We start from the raw sequence: 26,074 nt of genomic DNA on the forward strand, positions 1-26,074 counted from the left end.
TGGACCCATTCTCTTTAATATTTTTATTAGTGATATTGCAGAAGGTCATGATGGTAAGGTATGTCTTTTTGCTGATGATACTAAGATATGTAACAGGGTTGATGTTCCAGGAGGGATAAGCCAAATGGCAAATGATTTAGGTAAACTAGAAAAATGGTCAGAGTTGTGGCAACTGACATTTAATGTGGATAAGTGCAAGATAATGCATCCTGGATGTAAAAACCAAAGGGTAGAGTACAGAATATTTGATAGAGTCCTAACCTTAACATCTGAGGAAAGGGATTTAGGGGTGATTATTTCTGATGACTTTAAGGTAGGCAGACAATTTAATAGAGCAGCAGGAAATGCTAGCAGAATGCTTGGTTGCATAGGGAGAGGTATTAGCAGTAGAAAGAGGGAAGTGCTCATGCCATTGTCTTGAACACTGGTGAGACCTCACTTGGAGTATTGTACGCAGTACGGAAGACCGTATCTTCAGAAGGATATTGATACAGTAGAAAGAGTTCAGAGAAGGGCTACTAAACTGGTTCATGGATTGCAAGATACAACTTACAAGGAAAGGTTAAAGGATCTTAACATGTATAGCTTGGAGGAAAGACGAGACAGGGGGGATGTGATAGAAACATTTAAATACATAAAGGGAATCAACACAGTAAATGAGGAGACTATATTTAAAAGAAGAAAACTACCACAACAAGAGGACATAGTCTTAAATTAGAAGGGCAAAGGGTTTAAAAAAATATATCAGGAAGTATTACTTTACTGAGAGGGTAGTGGATGCATGGAATAGCCTACCAGCTGAAGTGGTAGAGGTTAACACATTAAATCATTGGATAGGAACAAGGCTATCCTAGCTATAAGATAAGGCCAGGGACTAATGAAAGTATTTAGAAAATTGGGCAGACTAGATGGGCCAAATGGTTCTTATCTGCCGTCACATTCTATGTTTCTATGTCTCTATGTTTCTATGTAGTATAGAATCATCTGACTCAAATGCTGCAAAATGTTTTCGCAACACCAATGAGCGAACACATTTATTCAAAGCCAATAATATACTGAACAATTCAAAGTCCATTCTGTGAGCTTAATTCAGCCCTTCAGCCAAAATCTCAAGTTTAAGCTTAATCACCATGGCAACTATTATCTTTTAATTTGCATAGATTGTTGATTGGATTGACTATCCACAATGTTGCAAAGACTTAGGGCAACTGCTGATGAACCCAGAAAAATATAAAATAAATGGAGGCTATGTGACACTGAAAGAATAGGCGCACCCATTGTTTTCATGTTCTCGATTTCTCTACTGTTTTTTCAAACCCAGCTTTAGCATATGTTCAGTTATACTATTTCCAAAACAAAACAACAACTCTGTTGGTGTAGGAGAAATAACTTGAAATGAAATGTACCGGTAATAAAAACTGTTAATATTAGTTGCATCAGTTGCATCATGCATCATGGAGTGTCAATTCCTTGATGCCTTTGAATTCATAAAGAGGGGTTTATATTTAGTTTATTACTGCAACGGGGAAAGCAAACAAGTTTAGTTTGCCATTTAACTTTTCTATTGCTGGACTACATTTCCCTTAAATTTTGCAAATTCACAACAAACCCTCCCAAACACCCTAATCTTCTAACCATCTCCCAGAGTATTCACTGGTGTTGTGGACAGTACCTTTTTACAATTATCTTCTAGAAGGCTGCATTAAAAGGCCACAAGAGAACACAGAAATGGTTAAGAATTGCCTTACAGATGCCAAGTCTGAATGTATAAGAAACTACTGTTACTCAACATCTACAGGGTCATGAGACAATTCTGTAAATATAACAAGAACATTCTTCCTCTTTTTTAGCAGATTTGGTCAATTGTGATTCATATTATTTTAGCCTTGCTATGGCAAAGGAAGTGCTCTCTGTTAAAGAAACACTCCATATACATAAAGCACTCTAGCTTGCTGAAATGCTTTATGTATGAAGAGTGTGTCCTCTTTTTTTCATTTTGCCAAAAAAGTGCAGATCTAAAAAAAAAATAGCACTTTTATTAATCAATCTTGTTACACAGCCCGGCTGTCAGACAACACATGCTTTTACTTCCTGGTTGTTTGGCTTAGTGGAACTAAATTAAACTGAGCAGGTAATTGCTCAGCGAACCAGCCTTGCAAAGACTTCTCATTGAGTCCATTCAGCTTAATGTAGTGGTGGTGTCTATAGCATGTCCCTACAGGCTTTTCAATGCAAACGCTGCCTTTTCAGAGAAAAGACAGTGTTTACATTGCTGACAGTAAAACCTCTAGTGACAGTCACTTAGAACGGCCACTAGAGTTGCTATCTATCTCAGTAGTGCACTGTGTGCAGCACCTATATTCAACGTCTTCGTGCTTTGCATTGAGGCGCAGAATAAATGCATGTCTAAGACGACATGTTAACTTGCGCAGCGTGGCATTGTACCGTGCATGTGCAATAGCTTCCCAATGCTTTCCTATGGGAAGGCATTGGATTGGCTGAGATCATCAATACTGATAATCTCGGCCATGGAGGCGGGGCCAGCCACAGCGAGACCGGCTCGTCACCGGGAGAAAAGATGAGTAGAATCACTGGAGCGGGGCCAGTAACCTAAACAGTCACACCAGCACTATGCTGTCAGGAATGCGTGTTTGTATTCCTGACACTATAGCGTTCCTTTAGTGTTGAATATATTATTCTACTTGGTTACTGAGGTAAACACAGCTGACAGTTTGAGAGTCAGATGAGATTAGCTTGTAAAATATGCAGAAAAGCAAGCTTGTTGCGGAGTTCACATTATATTATTTCTGCTGTCTGTTCCAACGTGAAGAATTTTCATTCCAGTCACATACAGCAGAATGATGGGGGTCGAAGAAGCAATCTCACCACTGCTAATTAAGTAAAATGCCTATTTATGTCCTGTTGCAAATGCCTGTAATAATCTGTGACCTCCAAATCAATCCACCAATCATTTTAAACTTAAACTGCTTCAATGACAATGCCAAACTGTGACGTTATCCCATTGCCTAGAGATTCATTATTTAAAGAGTCTCCAAAAAGATTGTATTTCTATGAGAGTGATAGTTTTGTGGCTATAAATGACACTGGATAGTATAGGTAGGATCTACAGACAGAGTAAAAGCAATTTTAGAGATAAATTATTATCTTTTAAACACAGCCAGTAGTCTAACAGGGGAGAAGTATGTTTCTACATATTCATTTTTTTCCTGTAAAAATCCCCAGTGGTAATTAGTCATTTCTTCATTTTAATTAATGCAATGAAAATTCATCAACGTTTTATTAACAACTGGTGGCAGTGGCTGATTCATTGGCGGTTTGGAATATTTAAGCTTCTAAACCATTTACTATTTTAATTTTATATATTCTCTATTCATCCAAATTTTAATCTACCTTTCATCTTGTGTTTGTGTGAATGTGTGGTTACTTATGGGTACGCATGCATAAAGTCTATAATATATAATACACATATAAAACACTCACACACAATCATTGCACAAATATTTTTAACTACTTCCAATATTGTGTTGTCCCTGCTCAAATAAAATTATCTTGAATGAATAGAATGGGAAGGGTAAGGATGGCTGGCATCTGCAGCAGGAAATTAAAATTAAATTATAATTTAATTCAGATATATTTGACCAAGTAACTAAAAAATAGGCATTTGATCCATCAAAATCCCTGTTTGGTCTTCTTTTAAAGTCAGATTGTGAAGGTCTGGACAGCAAGGATAATATCCCAGTGGAACACAGAAGAAAATTAATTTATCACAGAATCAATGCATCACAAGTGATGCCTTATTTTACTCAGCAGGAACACCTGTCCTGCACTTAATATTCACATTTTAAGTGGTTTTGCTTGAATTATTCATACAGCTGCCATAAATGTTATTCAGGAATTGCTAGCTCCATATTGGGACAAAATGAGAACCATTTGCAAAATGTTACAACTGTAAAGACCGCCTGTGTTGCACAATAAACGTAATGAGAAATAAGTTGCAATACTAAAAAATGAGATGTGTCTGTACAGACAGAATGTGTTTCTCAATGTATATCATTTGGATACTGTATATAGTATCTAGGCAGATGTACACAAAGATTGTAAATGGGGTGAAATCTTACATGAATGCTATTAGCTTACCCATAGTTTTAATTTTAATTTCATATATTAAAACTATCGTCATGCCAGAGTACAATCGGCTGTGTCAGAGAGTTCTAAACAAAGAGCTGTGCGGAAGCCTGTGTAAGAGAGACAAGTTTTCTTTTTTTTTATTCTTTATTTAAAGGGATACTATAGTGCCATGAATACAAAGCTATAGCTCCCTCTGCTTCCCCCCTGCCTCGGACCCCCAGCCACGGTAAATAAAGGGTTAAAAATCATTTATTTACTTACCTGATCCCAGTGCCAATGTTCCTTGATGCTGGGCTGCGGCTCCGCCTCCTCCTAAGTCCCTCGACTGGTGGGCGCCAATGCACATGTGCACAGGATCAATGCTTTTCTATGGGGAAATAGCCGACGCTGGATGTCCTCATGCATAGCGTGAGGATGTCCACTGTCAGTCACTGGACCAAAAGTTTGTTAACATCTAGGAAGCGCCTTTAGGAGTTGTCTTCTGTATCCAGAAATGTAAGTGAAAGTGTTTAGGAGGTCTTGTAAACGCTATGGATTCTGTGGGGTGTGTAGAATGTTGTCTGTGTAAGATGAAACTTTGAATTCTGTGTTGGCCAACCTGATCCCCTGTATGTCGGGGTTGGTTTTGAGAAGATAGGGCACCCGTGCCTAGTAATCCAAAAGGCTCTAGCCCCACACCTGGCACCAATATCTGAGCTCTCTGTGCCATGTATAGGGCCTTTTCCACTGTGAGAAAATTGGTGGAGAATGCTAGATGCACAAATATTTTAAACAGAAAATGCCACTAGACCCTATCGAATGACTTCTCCACGTCCAAAGAAAGGAGCTAAGAAGGTGTCCCAGTATAACACCAAACCAGGTCCACCTCTCTTTTTGTATTTTCATACAATTGCCTGTCCACAATAAAAGGTTCAACTGGACAGCAAATATTTTCATATCAAAGTTTATTATAGTTATCATCTAAATGTGTACAGCTAATGAACAAAACCTTTAAAGGGACACTATAGTCACCTGAACAACTTCAGCTTAATGAGGTTGTTCAGGTGAGCGCTACAGCTCCCTGCAGCTTTTTTCTTTTAAGCACTGTATTTCCATAGAAAATACAGTGGTTACATTGGAAGCTTGGAACACCTCTAGTTGCAGTCAATCAGACGGCCACCAGAGGGACTTTCGAGTTCAGAAGCCCAAAAAAGGCTTCATTCACGTCTGACGTATTCACGCATGGGTCAGTACGTCAGACGTGCTATCAGCACACAGAGCACTGTGAACGCGCTTTGTGTGCTGAGGCTGTCAGCACTGCGTGGGAGTAGCTTGAGCTGACAGGTCTGACAGGCTGAAGAGGAGGAGGGGAGGATTTAAACTGTAAGTAAACTTATTTAGTGAGTGTGGGTGGGTGACTGAGGGTGAGTGGGTGAGGATGGATATGGATGGATGGATGCTGGGAGTGGATTGATATGGATGATGGGAGTGGATGGATGATATGAATGATGGAGTGGATGGATTTGGGGATGGATATGGATGATGGGAGTGGATGGATTTGGGGATGGATATGGATGATGGGAGTGGATGGATGGATATGGATGATGGGAGTGGATGGATATGGATGATGGGAGTGGATGGATTTGGGGATGGATATGGATGATGGGGGTGGATGGATATGGATTGGGATGGATGGAGAGAGAGAGTGTGTGTATGTCTTTAATTTTTTACTACTTGTGTGGTTGCATAGAAACACTATATATATAGAGAGATCTCTATATATAGTGTTTCTATGCAAACACACAGTTTGGCTGAGGAGGTGGGCGGTTATAGAAAGCGAGCTGAGCTGTCAGTCAGACAGCTCTGCTCGCGAACGCGCATTCTGCGCACATGCGTGGTAGAGGCGCTGAGTTCATTCATGGGGCGGCATTCATGCCGCTCTATGAAGAACGCGATTGGTGCAGCGCGAAGCCGCGCATGCGCACAAGATCGCGATGACGCTTCTCTGAGAGAAGCGTCTGATTGAGCACCTCAATTTCGTCATTTTGACCAAAAAGAGGGCGCGCCATGGCTGGGAGCTCGGCGCTGGAACGGAGGTAAGTTTATATAATAAGAAAGCTTTGAAAATTATTTGTATTAACTGTAAGTTCATATAAAAGCAAGAAGGAAGGCTGAGGGACCTGTCTTTCTTGCTTTTATATGTAGACTATAGTGTCCCTTTAATTATCTGATTTGGTGATGGGGGATCCCTTTTAGTCAAAATATCTGAAAACAGTTTGACAAAAATGAGGGGGCGGGGGTTCACGAATCATAAACTCTAAAATAAATTGTAGCTGTAGTTTTAAATGTAAAAAATTATTTTATACAAGGCCTATAAATAATAATATATCAGACAACACATTTATTACATTGGATGCACATTTTTTTTATTTGAATTCATAACTCTAGACTGGGTATGAATAATCTTGTTCAAACATTAGAGATTATTATCCTGCGTCAGGAATGAATTTCAATCTGAATTGGAATACACCAGGTTAAACCTGTAGCTACACCCTCGGACGCAGCTTTTGGCTCTTTATTTTTAGGTTCTGTTTCAAGACAAAACTTTTAATTGGATTTGGAAGAACTCCCTTTTTGGAAAGTGAGGACATGACATAGGTGTAGCCCACACAATAGTACTTTATGACTCATGTTGCCAATTCTCACCAGTGTATGAGTTTGTAACAAGCAAAGTCAAATTGCCCGCAGTATATTTGATTCAGATTACAACCTTTTTATTTTTTTTTTATGAATCCAAATTACCTTTAAATGCATGGTAATGCAATACGGTTTATTGGATCAAATAAAAAATAAATAAACATGTTTTGGCTTAACACCAAAATGTGGTATGTTTTTATTTTATTTTTTTTATCTGTTCTTTGATCCAGTAAACATTATCACGATTTGCACCACACCATAAAGCCTATGGATATATACTATTGGTGATTTTGAATGGCTGCAGATCCTTTCTTTAGTTCTCCAGTGTGACAAGTGGCTTCCCTTACTGTACTTGTGCACAGCAACCCCCAGGATTTTGTGCAGCAAGAAGGTTAGATAAGAAACTTTATATGATGACAATTATGACAGGTGTCTCAAATCTTTGAGTTAAGTAATCCAGGCAGCAGACTGGGGAGCCTGACAAGGAGAGTGATACTGCACCCCCAAAACAGTTAAAGGGCCTCTCCACACCCATTACGTTTTATGAGTGAGGGGTGTCCAGTTGTTAACCCAGTTTATAAAATACATAAGAAATCAGCACTTTTATAAATACATTTGGATAATCCCCCTCGCTGTCAATCAAACAGCACACTTGCTTCCTCCCCTACAAACCTCAAATCAGCACCTCAACTCCACAGACCTCAGACCAGCGTCTTCGGATCTTCAAACCTCAGGCCAGCTCTTTCACAGACTTTGGATCAGAGGTGCGCATGCACAAGTCAATGCGCACAATATCCAGTGTGTGCGAGTGCATGAGCTGGCATCCATGCATCCACAGATTCTCAATGGGAAGCCTCTTATTGGCTCCTTCCTCAAGAACAGACGGTTAGTCACTTCCAGGGAAGAAGGGGAGTTCATAAGAAGTGCAAGTTGTTTTAAGATCTACCCTACAATAGAAACATGCATGAAAAATACATGCATATATTCATTGGGGGTATATCTACAAAACAGCTAATTTTATTATAAAATAAAAAAATAGTTTAGAGTGGTCTTTTATTGCAGGAATGATAGAAATTGGCATTTTCAATGTTTTTTCTATATTCTTATAGCCACTGCCCATTTTGTGAAGCTCAACAACTTTTTGCTGTACATCACAGCTATATTCCTTGGTCTTATCCAATGTGATGAGTGACTACAGGAATTTGGCCTATATGTTACCTCATATTTATATTCCTGTGAAACAGGAAGTCATGGTTGAACAGTTTCCTGTTCCAAGTCACCCAGGTGAAATATCCAGCGCAAAGCACCCATCACTGCACTCAAGGAGATTTCACCCTGGCTCTCATTAAAGCAATGGAGTAGACTGGGGATCAAACACATTGAAGATCTATTTCAAGATAATGAACTGATGCTATTCCCAGCCTTACAAAACAAGTTGGCACTACCTAACTCATTCAAATTCCCCTATCTACAACTAAAAAGCATTCTCCAAAGCTACGTATCCCGTCCGACCCAATCTAGCGATACTAGAGACAGGAATTTTGTAAAATTGTAAACGTAACCCAGTGAAACCCAAGCGCCTATCGACATGCCAAACGCCCTCACAGAACACAAACTGACAACAAATTTTAAATACATTTCTCAATGGGAAACAGTGTGACCAGGCACCAACCGACCTCGAATGGAAGGCTTCCCTTACAGCATTAAAAGGTGTAACATCTTGTTACTACCACATCGAAGCACATAAAAAACAAATCTACCAGTGGTACTACACGCTTAGCTGATTGCACAAAATCTACCCCAACATAAGTGCTCTCTGCTGGAGATGTGGAATTTCAGAGTGGACGATGTATCACGTACGGTGGGACTGCCAGGTGCTCCAACCTCTATGGGACCAGGTCCGCTCGCTCTTCCTAACCCTAGAGTTGGAACGTATAAACGTATAATCACCGGCTTCATTTCTTAGGTTCCCAGACCTGCTGACCCAGGCTCACAAGGTGGTGGCCATCACCATCTTAGCGGCCCGTCACGTGATAGCTTTGTCATGGAAGATAACATCCTGCCCTACGAATAAACAGCTGATGGACAAAATCCACCAGTACTACCTATTTGAGAAAATGTCAACCACGACACCACAACAAAGTATGTGCTTGGTCGGCTTGACTCCCCCTTTTTCCCCCTCCCTCTCTTTCTTCCCTAACCTCCCATCACACCATGGCCACAACCAGGGCCGGACTGGCCCACCGGGATACCGGGAAATTTCCCGGTGGGCCTTGGCACCTGGGGCTGGGCTGACAGCCCCATTCAGTGATTAGGCTCCTGTGATGCCGGCCCGCTATGTATGAGCTGTGCGGCCGCACAGAGCCCCATGGGAGCAGGGGGAGCCAGGCGGCCGGCACAGCTCACACATGGCTGGCCGGGATCATAAAAAAAAATGCCGGGGGAGGTGGAGCCTAGTGTGCGGCAGGGGTGGAGCTTGCTGTGCGGCGGGGGCCTGGTTAATGCAGCATGGGAAGCAGGAAGGAGTCCCTGCTTCCCCAACACCCAGCCTCCAGGAGCTCCAAGCAGGAGGTAAGAAGCAGGTCAGTGTGTCTGTGTGTGACTGCCTGTGAGTGTGTGACTGTGTGTGTGTGACTGTCTGCCTCTGTGTGTGTGTGTGAGACTGTGTGTGTGTGTGTGTGTGACTGTCTGCCTCTGTGTGTGTGACTGTCTGCCTGTGTGTGACTGTCTGTGTGTGTGACTGTCTGCATGTGTGTGTGTGTTCGACTTTCTTTGTGTGTGACGGTCTGCGTGTGTGTTCGACTTTCTTTGTGTGTGACGGTCTGCATGTGTGTTCGACTGTCTGCGTGTGTGTGTGACTGTCTATATATATATATTCAGGGCATGACAACCATAACGGTTGTCATGGGCCCAGTGGTCCTGGGGGGCCCGGACTGCTCAGGTCGTCCCGGGCCACACATTAGCTATGTGCACACATATATAGCGATTAACGCTATATATGTGTGCACTGCAGGCCCCCCCCGCTACCTGTATTCTGCAGGGGGCCCAGCACACTTGAAATTTACTGCCCTACTCTGCTCTGTTGAAGTTTCGTGAGCGACGCGATCGTCAGAGCGTTGCCACGGGTTACCATGGCAACGGTCCGCACGGCTCGTGAGACTTCTACAGAGCAGAGTAGCTGGGCAGTATATTTCAAGTGTGCTGGGCCCCCTGCAGAATACAGGTAGCGGGGGGCTGCACCATGCCTCAGGACCTCTGGCTCCAGCCAATGTGATCTCCCCCCTCCATGGCCACAGGTGAGATACAGGGAGGGGGGAATAAAACAATACTATTAATGGATGGGAAAAAAAACAACTGTAGGCTTTCCCCCCCACATTTTGCAGCCCCATACATTTCCACACACTATTCACTAACATTTACACACACTATACACTAACATATAGACACACTATTCACTAAAATTCACACACACTATTCACTAAAATTTACAAACACTACATCCTTACACAAACATACACTCTGCAGTCACTACACACACACACTACATCCACTACACAAACACACACTCTGCATTCACTATACACATCGCATTTAATACACACAAACACTACATCCACAACACAAACACACATACACACTCTGCATTCACTATAAACACACACTACATCGACTACACAAACACACACTCTGCATCTAATATACACATCATACATTACACAAATGTACAATCTGCATCCACTATACACACTGCATCCGTTGTCAGGGGCCCCAAAATTTCTGATGGCAGCCCTGTGTGTATATATATATATATATATATATATATATATATATATATATACACATATACATATACATATATATACACACTGTTGTACCTTGCACTCAGGCTTCAAAGTTGTGTGACCGGGTGCATCACCAGGGCTCCAGTATCCCGGCAATTGAAACAGTTGGCTGCACTCTCGGATTTCCTTAAAACGTAACTTTTATTGAAATATTTAAGAGAAGATCAACGTTTCAGTCCCTCTTGTGGAATTTCATCCTGATCCTGATGAAAGTCCACAAGAGGGACTGAAACGTTGATCTTCTTTTAAATATTTCAATAAAAGTTACGTTTTAAGGAAATCCGAGAGTGCAGCCAACTATTTCAATTGTGTGTATATATATATATGTATATATGTATGTATATATATATACACCCTACATAGCACAATGACTTATGGGGCTGGCATAGATTTTTTTCCAGGGCTGCTTCGTATCCCCAGTCCGGCCCTGGCCACAACAGCTATATACCGGAGAAAAGCTTAGCGGATCTAACACTCTAAGTCATGATCTGCACGTCAGCCGGGACACCACAGCCCCACACCCAACCTGTTAGAAACGGACAGGACCGTCCTTTCACTATAGCCATAAACCTACCAGTATAGGTATGGGTATGAGTCATCCAATAACTTATGGCATAATAGTATCACCAATTGATGTAACTCTCCCCCTTGCTGTAATACCCTATTTTGTTTTCTGTACCCCTATTTGTTGAAAACTCAAACTTTAGGAAAAAAAAGTAAGATATCAATGGGAATATACTTCGTATGAATTCATAGGGGGGCCAATAATTGTGCCACACATACATTTAACAAAGGTTTATTTTTTTTATAAACTTGTGTTGTGTTTGGAATTGTTTGATATCCATAAAGGAGATTATTTTTGTATATTTTTTGAACAAAAGATCAACAGATTAGAAAACAAAGACAATTTTTCACAACCTACTTTCCTCATATTTACCAAGGGTGCCAATATTAGTGGAGGACTGTGTAATTGTGGTACTGGGACTTCTCTTTTCATATATCTACTTTTGTTTTACACTGTTGCATGTTTTAACCTCACATTATATGTTCTTTCTTCATGTACCCCTCTAACACAAAAAACAAAGCAAAAAAAATCTAGTATCATGTAATAATAATATCACCTGAGTATTCTCTTAAATTGCAACTACTACATAAATATGGCATCATGTTCTCCTGTTTGTAAGAGGTTAGCAGATCCATTAGAAGTGGTTCTCACTCAACGAGGATAATATGGGAACATTAAGTATACACAAATCTGAATAAATACCATTAAATCAGTCTGCACAACATCTTTTACATGTCTGAACAGTTCTCCTGTTTGAGCATCCAGGATGTGGCAATAAACATCAACACAACACAATTGAAATTACCCTGTTTACCAATGTATTGGGCCTCTCAACCAGTTAGTGGGTACAATTATATTCCAAGATAGGCAGAGCTATATCCACACTTTGTCTCCTTCTCTTGCTCTGCCTCTCACTAAAATTTTCAATCTGCCCCTCTCCTCTATCACATTTCCTCTACCATTCAAACATGCAACCGTAAACCCCGATTCTGAAAAAGCCTTGACCCTAATTCCCCGTCCAACTACAGCCCTCTCGCTACTGCTGTTTGTCTCCAAGATCCTTGACAGAGTTGTTTATGCGAGATTGACAGACTTCCTAGAATTCAGCTCTCTGCTTGACCAGCTTCAATTTTGCTTCAATCTTTATTTTGCGCTTGTCACTCTGTTGAAACAGCTGTGACCAAAGTATCCAGTGATCTTATCACGGCAAAATCCCTCGGCCATTACTCTATCCTAATTCTCCTTGACCTTTCTGCTGCTTTTGACACTGTTTATCATCAACAGCTTCTTCTCATCCTCCGTAATCTCGGTCTACGAGATACTGCTCTCTCCTGGTGCTCTTCCTACCCGCTCATTCAGTGTTTCTTTCTCTGGCTTTGCCTCTTCTCCCCAATCCCTCTCTGTTGGTGTTCCCCAAGGGTCCTTGGTCCCCTATTGTTCTCAATCTTCACTGTCTCCCTTGGTAAACTCATCAGCTCCTTCAGCTTCCAGTATCATTTCTATGCGGATGACTCGCAAATTTATCGGTCCTCCCCTGATTTCTCACCACCCCTCTTGACTCGTGTCTCTGACTCCCTTTTTGCTATTTCTAACTGGATGGCTGCTCATTTTCCTTAAACTAAACCTGTCCAAAACAGAACTTCTGGTCTTCCCTCCCTCAAGTGTTGATACTCCCTTGACTGTGTCGATGGCACTACCATCCGCTCTACCTCTGAGGCTCGCTGCTTAGGTGTTCCCTCTTGGTGTCCTCTCTTGCCTTGACTACTGTAATCCGCTTCTCAGTGGTCTTACGTGTTCCCAACTTGCCCAGTTACAGTCTATAATTAATGCAGCGGCGAGGCTCATCTTCCTGTCCGCCCGCACCTTCCACGCCTCCCCCTTTGTCAGTTCCTACATTGGCTTCCCTTAAGATACAGGACTCAATTTAAGATCCTGAAACTGAAATTGCTTACAAATCTCTACACAATGTTGCCTCGACCTACTTATCATCACTAAAACACAAATATGTCCGATCTAGGCCCCTACGCTCTCCCGAAGACCTACGTCCAATTTCTGTTCATACTCCCACCTCTGATGCTCGCCTTAAAGACTTCTCTAGGGCTTTCACCCAATCTCCACTCCTTCAAAAAATCTTTGAAAACGTACTTCTTTAGGAAAACATATCCATTAAACGGTGAACAGCTTTCCCTCCCCGCACTCTGATACCTCTCCTGAAACTGTCATCAAAACAAAACACTAAGCCCTCAATGAACACTATCCTAGCAACCTACTTTTCTAACCTACCCTTACCTTTCGTGTCACATTACCCCACTCCCTCTAGCATGTAAGCTCATTGAGCAGGGCCCTCAGCCCCTCTGTTCCTGTGTGTCCAATTTGTCTGGTTAGAAATACATGTCTGTTAGTCCACCCATTGTACAGCACTGCAGAACTTGTTGGAGCTTTTATAAATAATATTATTATTATTATTATTATCAAAATGCTTTAGAAGAACCGACACAAATGGCATGTTATATTGCCTCTTTCGATAGAAAATCAGATTACATGCATATAAGGCTTGATACGTTAGTGTAGAGAGATCATGTATTATTCATATTTTCCTGAATTGTTATCAACAAATTGTTTTATTGAGAAAACAAGTTGTCACCTCAAGATAAGTCCGAAAAATATATAAAATCCATGGCCTTTCTGAGTTTCCGTAGCGTGATCTTTTTTTCAATTTTAAAATTAGCTTAATGACACATTATACATTTGTAATAACAAATAAAACAAAAAAAATAGCAACAACCCTTCGTGAGACCCTTCCTAGTGAAAGGGTTTCCGTTCCATGTAGAAAGACAATGGTCTCACAGTAAACTATTTACTGTGGCAAGTTTCCTTGTGATTAAACAATTTGATTTGCCAGTGCCACTAATTAGGGATTCACTGAAAGCATGGGTATTAAATGGTATGAAGTCATATGAAATGCTCCTATAATTAATTAGTGAGATCAAAAACTTTTATTATCTAAAAAAAAAAAAAAAAAGCCAACAGTTGAGTTGTGAAATGTAAACCAATAAAACTGATTTTAACGCTCAGAAAAAAACTCCAAGAGAAAAATAAGTCATTACAGTTTACATAACACAAATGTACAGAAATAACTCTTCGAACATGTCACCTTTGTAATGGTTCTTTGAAATATATGTGTCTAATGCATCATGATTTTCTCTCAATTACAATTATTTGCTCTCATTAGGATAGTTCTAGTAATTTTGTGCCAGTGTGTCTAAATACCGTAATTAGAAGTATATGAAACGTTTAATATATACATAATTGAACTTAGTCTTCAGAACTTTTTTATTTAAAGAGTATTACTTGTAATTTTACAAAAATATTGTTGTAAAGGATCCTGCTATCCGTGCAGCACTTATCCTTGTAGCGTCTCCCGAAATCCAAGCTGAATAGAGTAAAATAGTGATTAAAGCTCCCAATCCCCCAAACATGAGTCGAGACTTCATGAAGGGGTAAAACGATCTGTTTATTGATGGCCAAACTCAGCCCTTTTATGATGGTCTTCCAGCAAGGGAACTCCCACAGGGGACCTTGTGGAAGACTGTGACAAAATATACAGCACCAATCAGTGTACAGTACAATTAGTAAACACACCCACAGTAACAGTGTAACCCCTCCTCTCTATCCTGGAGATAATTAACTTAAGTGGTTGCAGAGAACCTAATTATCTCCAGGTAAAGAAAAACATGTCCTTTTTATATTTGACAAAACTGTATTAAAATCTATAACTTAGATTTAACCGAACATATTCCCCCTATTCCACATACCCCCAGATAGCTTGGATCTGAGCGCATATTATAGGTGAATAGCGCTCAGATCCCACGAACACAGTTCTCAATAACGTTGAGTAAAGTTTAAGTTCACCAGTTGTTCGTGCAATTCCATCCAAAGAGAGTTCCATAATTGTAGCTACCTGGGGTCGGTATGTTTTGGGTGAAAAGAAAGTCCCGAACGGCACGGTGATTAACATGTTCGGGAGATATGAACCGTATGAACGAGGACTCGGTACTCATCAGCGGTGGGTGGCGGAATAAGTGTCCGAAAATAGTTCCAGAGGATTGTTGTCTTTCCACCGCTGCGCGTTCGACGGTTTTAAAATGGCGACTGCCACGTGTTCGTCAAACGAACGAGGACCACCATGCCTTTCGTCAATTACCTTGCGGGTTAACCGCAAGGTTTGGGAGGTAAATGAGGGGTACATGACCTCAGTGGGAGGTCGGGTGCTTCGATAGTTTGTTCGGTTCTTTAGACGAAATGCTGTTTCTCTGAGGCTTGTTAAACAGGGATTTCGTTACAAATGTATAATGCATTTATATATAAATTCTGTTTGTACACTAAAGAAATACACAGGGTATGACCTAAGTCTTGGTGGCCGATTTTCTTGACTGTCACTACAAGCTTAGTACTGAAAGAATGTCATCCAAGGTTGTTGTGTAAAACGTCTCTCGTTATATTTGATCATTACTGAGACCAGAAAACTAAGGAATTATTTTGCATTAACACTTTCACAGATGCATCACAAGCTAAACAATACAACACCTTTGAGTTTGATTACATATGTATGTTAATTACTAGTGCTTACAGATGTAAATACAAATATCTCCAACAATGGTTTAGAAATAATATCTAATCTTTAAATAGAATGTCTTTGTGGCTTCTGCTAAAAGCAATATGAACAGGACATACATAATACTGCAAATTTGATAACTTTATTGGTAAAAGATTTACACGCAAGTTCCTTTCTTCAAGCATGTTTTTAAAAAACAAAAAACAAAACTGGAATAGTGGGGCTGGGCCTGGGACCACTGCAGCTCGGACGCCATACTGTGCTGCTCTGCAACAGGAGTCCAGAAAAATAGACAAGATTCTGAAATATCTCAGGCGGCGGAGCTAGGCCTTCACAGATATGTATGATAAAGACATGGGCCTCCCAGATGACATAACCAGCACCAACCCTTCCACCTCAGCTACCTTCAGTGGGACCCAGGGGTCGGAACCTGGAACTAAACAGGATCCCTATTTTATATGACAAATACAAAAAAGCTATTTATAGCTGACATAGCCTTGGTAAAATCTGAAGTCCAAGTGATCACAGCCTGCGATCAAGCCACAGAGGAGGACATAACTGAACTGAAGCAAGGCTTAGCACCTTTGGGAGAAACCATGCAACAATTACAAGCTTCACAATTCACCAGAGCTCTTAAAGTGGACACATTAGATGACAGGAGTCGGAGAAAAAACATTTAGATCATAAGGCTGTCTGATGCAGCATCCCAGAGGAAGTCACACATTTTCTCAGGCGACTGATAGCTTTTTTTGCTGCCAAACAAGTCAGCAACAAGTTGATTATGATATATGTACCTACCGGATTGCTAGGTCTCCCCGGGCACCTTTGTCCTCCCCAAGGGACATTATACTAAGATGTCAATCATATGCCGATCAACAAAGACTAGTGAAAAGTCTCCAGGAAAAGGCACCACTGGACTTCGAATCACACCACCTTACTTTCTCTCAAGATATTAACAGCTTAATATTGCTGTGGCGCAAATCAATGCAATCCATTACTAAAAAGCTACAAGAAGCCGGCATAATATACTGTCGGTTTGCACCACGGGCACTACTGGTCTCTAAATAAGAGAATACATACAAGAGTACATCCCCCCGAAAAAAACTTCCACATTCCTCACAGCCCTCAGTTTAGAAGATGAACCTCACAGTGACAGGACCTGTCGCAACCCATACCTGTGACACATTTTGTCCCTTCCAGAGGCCGAGACTTAGTAACCTAAACACAATAGTTGCTTCCGTAGACATTAGGATACTACAGTGACAGTTTTAATCAGTCTCCATACACTAACCGTTGAACCACTATTAAGTGGTATTAAGGCATCCGTGCCATAGTTTATATAGTTTAAGTTGATGTTTCTGTTTAATTTTTATCTGATTTTTCACTGCATCATTAGCCTCTTTCAGTATACGCACTAGTAAACCACAGCGGTCTGACCACAAGCCAAGCCCCCCCAGGTTACCATGGGCCCTGGAGGCGCAACCTATGTTAACACTTTCAGAAACTACACTAGCCTCAACTACTTTATAGACAAGCTTTATCATGCACTGTCTTGTCTGATAGTTCCCAACTACCTAGCAGCCGATTCTTTACAGTATAGGATGCAGAAGCAGCCTCCAGCTTACCCTCTCAGGAGGTAGTGACCCATCTTAGTCATGCTAGATCATCCTTCCACTATAGGGGTCTATTCCACACACCATGAAGGTTAAAATTGTATTTGCCTTTTCTACTTTTTCTTTTTGTTATGTATAGGTGGACTACTATCTCAGTTTAGTTTCATGTACACGCTACATGCTAATCTCGTTCAAGCCAGTGTTAAGATGCATGTTCAATGATAATATGGTGATAAGTACCTGTATACCATACAAAATACAAACGTTTGGGGTCACAGACGCTTTATCAATGTGAAATGCCCTTGCTAGACCATGAAATTTTAAGAAAATTTATTTTTTCAATCCTAAATCTTTGAGAAATGTTGGGACAGATGTAGGAGATCCAGGGCAAGATATTAGGACTGTCTGTGGAAATCTAGGTCATTTGGCAGGTGTTCAAAAGGAGTTCCCTCATTTAAAGATTTTGAGCGAGATGTCATTTAGGTCACAAAACTGCTAACCATACCCTGTGCAACAGAATATAAGCAATCAGATGTGCCACATGAGTCTGGATCTTTTTTTCAATACTTAATTGTAGCTTTTGTTTTAAACTTGCTTTTGTTTTGTTTTTTAGATACAACTTGCTCGGTTGCTTAGCAACCTCCAACCACAATATGGAGTGTTTAGTGTCTAAAATAAAATGGCATTGTTAAGAGTCACCTTGTATTTGGTCCACTGATAATGCACTCCAATGTGTCGGGTTTAGAGCAGATAACCCAAAAGGACACTACTCTACAGCAGCGGAGGAAACTCGAAAAGCAGGCCAGGAGATACAGTTTGAACCAGGTAACATCTAGCCTGAGAGATGCCAAAACAGCGGGTTTTAAAGAAGACGGGTTATCACCGATGTTTAAGGCTGTGGTAAGGTCTATAAAGATGTGTAGTAAAACCGTACAGGGCATGGACAGAGGTGGATTTGGCATGGTAAAAAAATAATTTGGCATTATGCAGTAAAACATATAGAATGCAAAATGGTTAAAAGAAGCAAAGAGTGGCATGAATTGGTATCAGAGAACGTCTACTTGAGAGCAAGACATCCTCTAGACACCCAGCAGGATTGATTTTTAAATTTTTTTAAATTTGGGTGTTTTTTTACTAAAATGTATTAAGTGTGTGGTCATCAAATTATCCAATTTAGAGAATAAACCACACATGTTTGGAGTATGAGGTAGCCAGAAAGAAACAATATAAAAAGCCAGAAGGCCGAAGTTTGCACAAGGGGGACAGAAACATGTAGACAATGAGTGAACTTCAAAGGAGGAAAATGGGAGACACTGAACAGGCCGAAGGCTGTGATAGATACAGTGTGAACTAAACATTTTAACTCAAGCAGTGCCAGATGTGAGAACAATGAAATTTGAGTGGCAATGGGCAATGCATGTGTTTAACCCCTTAAGGACACATGACATGTGTGACATGTCATGATTCCCTTTTATTCCAGAAGTTTGGTCCTTAAGGGGTTAAATAAACATGTTAGCGTACAGGGGGGTTTTATTCCCATTTATTGCAACTCAAAGCATTTTTTTTCTTTAATTTTCAACAATTAAACAAACATGCAGTTTCTTTTTATCATTTTATTCCTTCAATGTGGATAAGTAAACTAACATATATTCACTAAGCTTGATCTTGCCAGGAATTGACGAGACAATTGAACAAGTTAGGCCAAACTTGTAGCTGTAAAAATAGGTCTGATGGATAATTTATATAAAACTTGACAAGTTAGTGTGCACTCAGTGGGCATGTTTCTTCAATCTCTAATGTACTTCTTTAACTATAAAGTGCAATCAAAGTTACTGCTTCAGTCCCCCACATGGGACTTTTATCAAGACAGCATAAAATATATCTAGCCAAACAGCTATAGTGTGGTCAAACACACATCGGTGCTATGGAAATACAGATTGTGACATCACAGAAAGGTGAACAGTTAAGTGACATCAGGCAAGTGAACATCAGGCAAGTGGATCAACCCCTCCACAGGCAATTATGGAAAGGATTAGCAACCCAACTAAAACTCAGAAAACCACAGCAAGTGAAATCAAGTTGGATTAAGTAAAGCAAACCCATTATCCGAGAATAACAACTTTCTGTTAAACTATGCCCAAGAAAAATGTTATAGACGTATTAAAAATTGTAAAAAAAGAAATCTCCAACTCAACTATGCTTTCAGTTCGAGTACTTTTCCCTTAAATCTAAAATTTACTTTGAATTCTCATTAATTAGCATTTTAGTAAATAACCTTAAGCCCAAAATCCAAACCCAAAAACATAGAACAGCAGGTAGAAAATACTAGTCAGAGGAGGAACTATAATACAATGATTGTTGGGTCGTTATATAACAAATTGATTTCATTCATTCCATTTCGAGCTGGTATGATTAATGGAAAGATTAAGTGGGCTTTTTTGGGAATAATAACTCATTAGCTCTGTCAGTCCAGTTCTGCCAATTCAGGGAATTTATATAATGCCACAAAACCAAGAGAAGCAATTGGTGGCCAGCTACAATGAAATGGTGAGTCAGGTTTTATCAACCTTACATGCCTATAAGCTGTCCCAATGAGAGACATTTGATTGTGAATATTTAATTCAAGCATCATGTTACCCACATAAGCAAGCCCATAAGGACACTACAACTTACAGACACACTCAGATGTGCAGGTTATGCTTTGGCATATATGGTACATATGTATGGAATGGGGATGGTAAATTATTTTTGTAGCCAAGACAGCTTTTCCAACATAGATGATTACACTCATCCAGGTACGGGTTGGATGATTTATTGCCTCTGTGTGCCAATATATCAATAGGGTTCCTAAGGTACCCAAATCTGAGTGGTGTCTTGAAACACACTAGAACAATAGGATTGCGAGTCACAATTAGCCAGTTTCTGCTAGATAGAGAGGATATCTGCCTGATTCTTTCCCCCCAGTTTGACAACTCTTGAATATAGGGTTTGTGAAAAACCTTAAAGGGATACTATAGTCACTAAAACAACAAGTAAAGTAAATGTAAACTTTAGATCTCACTTTACAGGCAGTGCTTAGGAAGGCTTTGCAAATCACATGCAGGGAGGTGTGGCTAGAGCTTTATAAACAAAGTGATTTAACTCCTAAATGACAGAGAATTGAGCAGTAAGTCTGCAGTGGCATGATCTATACACCAAAACTGCTTCATTAAGCTAATGTTATTTTGGTGACTATAGTGTCCCGTTAAAGGGATACTCTAGTGTTAGGATTACAAATCTGTATTCCTAACACTACTTTGTCCTCTGGTCCCATCATCACCCCCATCTCACTTGCTAAAGATGTCTGGTGCCTAATGTGAGAGACTGAAATTCTATAAATGCCAGAGGATGTTAATGTCCATTACAAAATCACACAGAAGCAATCAGATGGAACCTTACAGACTGCTTGCAAGAAGGACCACAAAACCCATTGTATCGTTCTGTCTCTGTCTGTCAAGTGAACTGCGTAATACTCCTTAGTTTAGTAGTCAGTGTTGCTGAAATTATATATAGTGCTTTAATTGTAATAATGTACAGTATTAAAATCGCCAGAGTGCTAGTTAACACAGTAAATACGGCATCTGGATGTGAGTAACTGCACTATCTGTTCATTGACTATAACTCCCATCACTCTTAGCCAAGCATCACAGAGAATTATGGGAATCTACCTCACAAAACTGCATAACATTAATATAGCAACAAAAAATTCAGTAGCGCTGAATATGATACGTAAAAAGGAAAAACTAAGTGTAAAGAAGACAGAAACAGATACAACTTAGTTTGTTCACGAACACTAAAGTGTGAATTGTTGTGAATTCATAGCAAACTCAATATGAACTGCAAATCTTAGGCCAAAAAAAGGCCAAACTGCAACGATTCTTGAATTCAGCTGTGTTTTCAGATCTGGTATTTTTGCTGAGAATGTGAAATTCAGTTTGAAATTCTAAGAATTTCCATTTAAGTGAAGCTATATTTGCACACGCACTGACTTTTATGAGAGTAAAACTAAGAGCACAAAATATAAGAGATTGACTGTGGACTAAATAGTGTTATTTTAATGAAATCACAGGGTTCCAGCAAACCAGAGATTGTATTAAATAAAGCGTCGAGCAATCCCATAAGACTAAAATTTTCCTAAAAGACAAACAACATACACAATTAACTAAAGTTTTAGTTTCTAACAGCTATATAGCCCTCCAAAAAAGGCAATAATACCAAAACAAATAAATTGTTTTTGTTTATGCAGATCAGTTCACAACCCATAAAAAATATTCCAAGTACTCCTAAAATGGATACTTCGTGACTCCTGCACAGAAAGCGACTCATCTTCAAGCTTCCTAGCAGAAGAAAGTTGTGGAAAAGCAGATGAGGAAAATGAAAAACATCTGGAGGCATAATGGCTGATGAAGCAAAAACACACACACACAAAAAAAAATTAATAAAATAAAAAACTGCCACATATATCCAAGACTGAATTAGCCTTGATGGAGTAATCTCTCTTCTGGATGAAGATTTCCAAAATCCGTCCTTGTAATTTGAGAGAGAGAGAGAGAGAGAGAGAGAGAGAGAGAGAGAGAGAGAGGCAGGCAGAAAGTACTATTTCGGAGTATGTTCTCTTCACGTTTAGTTTAGACAGCACAGAACGTATTAGATTCTTGTTAAAGCATTTCATTCACAAGGTATCACTGCCACATCATGCTCATAGCTGTAAACTATTAGAAAATGAAAAAAGAAAGACATTGAAATACCTCATCTCCCATTGTGAAAAGTGCCTGCAATGTGAAATATCCAACAAGTCAGCACCCAATTCCTCCTACTTCCTTTAAGCAGCTAAATACACAAAGCCTGACAGACACAGCCTAATACTGAGTCACACTTAGGGCCAAAGGAGCTTGCAGGAAAACAAAGCTTGCATTTGTTTATTACACAGGAAGCTTGGAGTTGTTCACCAGTTTGAAGACTTAATGTTAGAGCTTTTTTTTTTCTCCCAAAAGGCAGTTTAGGACTGGTCACTAGCAGTAGTGATGCAGCGGGGATACATTAACCTATTAAGTGCTGAAAATGACCTAAATGCACAGTAAAACAGTTAGAGAGTGTAAGTAACGTAAGTTTTACATTTAGTGGGGCGTGTTATGTGTTACTAAAACTCAAGGATTCTACATCTGGAATGTAACGTTGAAGAGTAGCAGGTATGAAAGCAATTGAGGGGTTAATACTGGGTGCTCCGAGAGGTAACATATTTATGGATCCTTATTCTCAAAACCACAGACTTCACTTCTGCTTTTTTTTTTTTACTCCAAATCTCACACAGTCATCAGTTAATGTTTAGATTTAAAAAAAAAAGAAATATAGTTGAAAAGTTTATAAAATCTTTTTTTGTACAATCTTTGAGCAGGGATAATCTCTAGTCTGAGCATTCTGGGAAATGCACTCATAGCAAATGGTGAACAGTGTTGTTTATCAATATTAATAATTCATATGAGTCTTCTTATTTTAGAAAAAGAACTTAAAAACATTTTTAAAAAGCCACCGCTATTTTAGTGTTAGTAGGGCACAGTTGGCAAAAAGCGTTGTTTTTCCCCAGTTTGGTTACATATGTTTTTTTGCAAATATATCTACACATAACAATATAAATTCCGCTTGCGTGCGTGCATGTTCCAGTGGATAACACTGCATATATGCTGCGCAAAGCTTATAGTATAAAAAAGTTTTGTTTTTAATTGGCAAAAATTACAACGGAAACAGAAAGTCACAAAAAGTCATAGAATTTCATAACATCTTGCAGAAAATATGAAAAGGGAGTTAAATTTGTAAATTTTTGAGCAAGAAAAATCTGTGTCTCAAAAGTAGTATTAAGATCTATAAATAAGCAGGGCATGTGTCACATAGTGTAGCCAGTGTAGAACATTCTTTCATAATATAGATCATTAATAAAACAATTGTACATATTAAACCTAACAAAAACTAATAAACTTTTTAAAACATCTTTTGATGCATTGCTCAGTAGGTTTGCATTTAATTGCCGGCAGACCCTCTCCATGCCAGGATGCTCCAATTGGGTTCTTCCTATAGGGTCTATGGGGACTGATCCTCCACTATAATCCCTGTACAGTAGAGTTTCATGGGATTCGTAGATTAGTTAGCATGACTGGCACAGCGAAACAAATTTATAACGGTTACAGAGAGTCTTCCCTATTGTACAATATATAATAAATACAATATTGGCTTTTACAACCTTGAACAAGTACTATGGGCTGAATTATTGGTAGCCATGGTGGTCTCTGCCAAGCAAAGAGTTTATAGTGCTCAGACTAATTCTTCAATATTAGGAATGATGACGAGCAGCATGGATTTTAAAAGGAGCATGTTGTGACCGTATAGTTTTGCCAACCATGAAACCTATCTTATGAAATACACTAATGATCAGATTTACACCAACAGGCACATAATTCTCTTGTAGAAGCCAGAATGGATGCGCATGTTTCGGAAGTTCCAATTTTAGTAGGAAAGTCAGTACAATCTTCAAAGTATGCCAGTGATCATGTAATAAAATGGAATAGGTCCTTACTTTCCATTCCACACTTCAAAAAGGAAGTCGCTTGAGCAGCTTTCTTCTATAGAGCTCTTACTGTAATAGTTCTGCGGGCAATAGACTGTCAATGCAGACTCAGCAGTATAAACACTGCCTTTTCTGATTGCCGCGAATGCACACGAGCCCTTCATTGCTTATCTATAAGGGAGGAATTTGATTGGCTGGGATCATCAGATTGGCTGAGTTCTCAGCCATAGTAGTAGAGGTGGCAAGATCAGCGTGCTGTCAGAAATAAGGTAAGTATAAAAGCTTTATTTAAGTTAATTTAGGGAGGCCCAGATATCATAATAGTTGGTATAACACGTTTGTATTCTAAATGCTAGAGTGTTCCTTTACATTTCTTAAAACATATGTATACATCTTTCTTTTACTAACAATGAACTGCACTTATCGATAACTTACATTAGTATTGTATATGGAAAGATATGCTTTTACTATTATCTACTTGAAGAAGCCCTTGCGGCGAAACGCTTTTAGATATTAATTTTATTACTTTACAATAAAGAAAATACTTTGGCATATAACATTTTATAGCCATTTTGATTTCTTTTTCACCGGACTATACATATACTATCTACCTGACGAGAAGCCTAAAGAATCCTTAGGTGGGGATGATACCACCCAAGCGCCTACATTGAGCAGTACAAGCCTGCTCTATATACTGTGAGTAGTATATTTATTCTCTTTTTATACCTTTTAATTACTATACAGAGAGCACTATATACTTTATTTTATCTCCCTGGGTCGAATAATACCAACTTGGACGTTGAATCTGAGCCAGATACTCGCCAATCAATATTACTCCGCATATCCTTGAGTGGGGATTATTCCACTTCACGTGCGTTATATCAGAGCTAGGTTCTAGCTCTGAAAAGTGTGAGTAAGACTACTTTTATTTTATTTACCATTTTACTCATCTATATACTGTGCCATTGGAGTTCCTCTTGCTTTTTTCTTCACATATTACTTCACTGGATTTCAAGGACACCTTTGTGAAGACACACCCCATTTTACGCCTCAGGATCCCTGTTCTTATACACGGCATCTACCATTATGGACTTATGATAAGTGCTTTGGACTATTGCGAATTATCCATTTATATTTCATTTAATATTTAATATTAATTGTATTATTTTATATTATTTATTATATACACTCTTATATGTTTTACTGTATATTTTAGGCGCAACCTTTTTTTGTTCTATTTTGCATCATTAGTATTGTATATGTCTATTGGGCAACAAGTTACCTATAATTGTGTTGTATTTGTCTTTTATTATGTGTGTCATGAACATTAGAGGGATTTCAATGCTCATTTTTTGTTAAACATTTTATAAATCAAACAGTCCCACCAGGACTGCGACAGCTGACTGATACTGAACGTTTGATTTAAAGGGACACTCTATGCATCAAAACGACTACAGCTTGATTGGATTCCTATGCCCATGACTATTTTGCCTAAAAAAAACACCCCCGTAAAAAATTAAAAAAAATTGTGTTCATAACTCTTGGAAGAATGATGTCCATAACTCTTGGAAGAATAACCACTGAACTGTAGTGGCAATGGTGCTTGGAGCAACCCTTTAAAAATGAACACTCTAAGCACCATAACTACTGCAGCTCAGTGGTTATGCTACCAAGAGTTATGGACGTCATTGGTGATTTGTTTGTTTTTGTGGAATTTGATTTATTTTTTTCTTTTATTTTTTAATTCTTTTCTTTTTGCACCGATAGATATGCCTCTGTATGACATTCTAGGCGTATGCAAAGGCCAAATCACAGTAGTTGTATCTTTTGGGTTACAGAAAGGGAAAAAGTGTTGTTAGGGCATGTAACACTTCATACTGTTGTATATGGCTAGTTTGCTTTCTATTAGGGTTTTACTTTATATGATTAGTAGAACAGTGATATGTTTGCGTTGTGTTCTTTAAAAACTTTTGCTAGTTAAACATTGGCGTTGCATCAAAGATTTGGCTTAATCAA

General features: G+C 39.4%; 1 protein-coding gene across 2 annotated transcripts in view; it reads right to left on the reverse strand.

The window, feature by feature from the left end:
- Positions 1–26,074, reverse strand: part of SH3KBP1 (SH3 domain containing kinase binding protein 1) — a 404,964-nt gene that overhangs the window by 93,884 nt on the left and 285,006 nt on the right. The window contains exon 1 of one of the 2 annotated variants that reach the window (XM_063450216.1): positions 22,248–22,327. The exons of the other annotated variant lie outside the window; for it this stretch is intronic. Coding sequence (XP_063306286.1) covers positions 22,248–22,259 — 12 coding nt within the window. The 5' untranslated portion in view covers positions 22,260–22,327. Of the gene's footprint in view, positions 1–22,247; positions 22,328–26,074 lie in introns of those variants that run through there. 2 annotated transcript variants of the gene reach the window in all.

The sequence above is a fragment of the Pelobates fuscus genome, chromosome 1 (assembly GCF_036172605.1).
Source record: "Pelobates fuscus isolate aPelFus1 chromosome 1, aPelFus1.pri, whole genome shotgun sequence".
Lineage (NCBI taxonomy): Eukaryota > Metazoa > Chordata > Amphibia > Anura > Pelobatidae > Pelobates > Pelobates fuscus.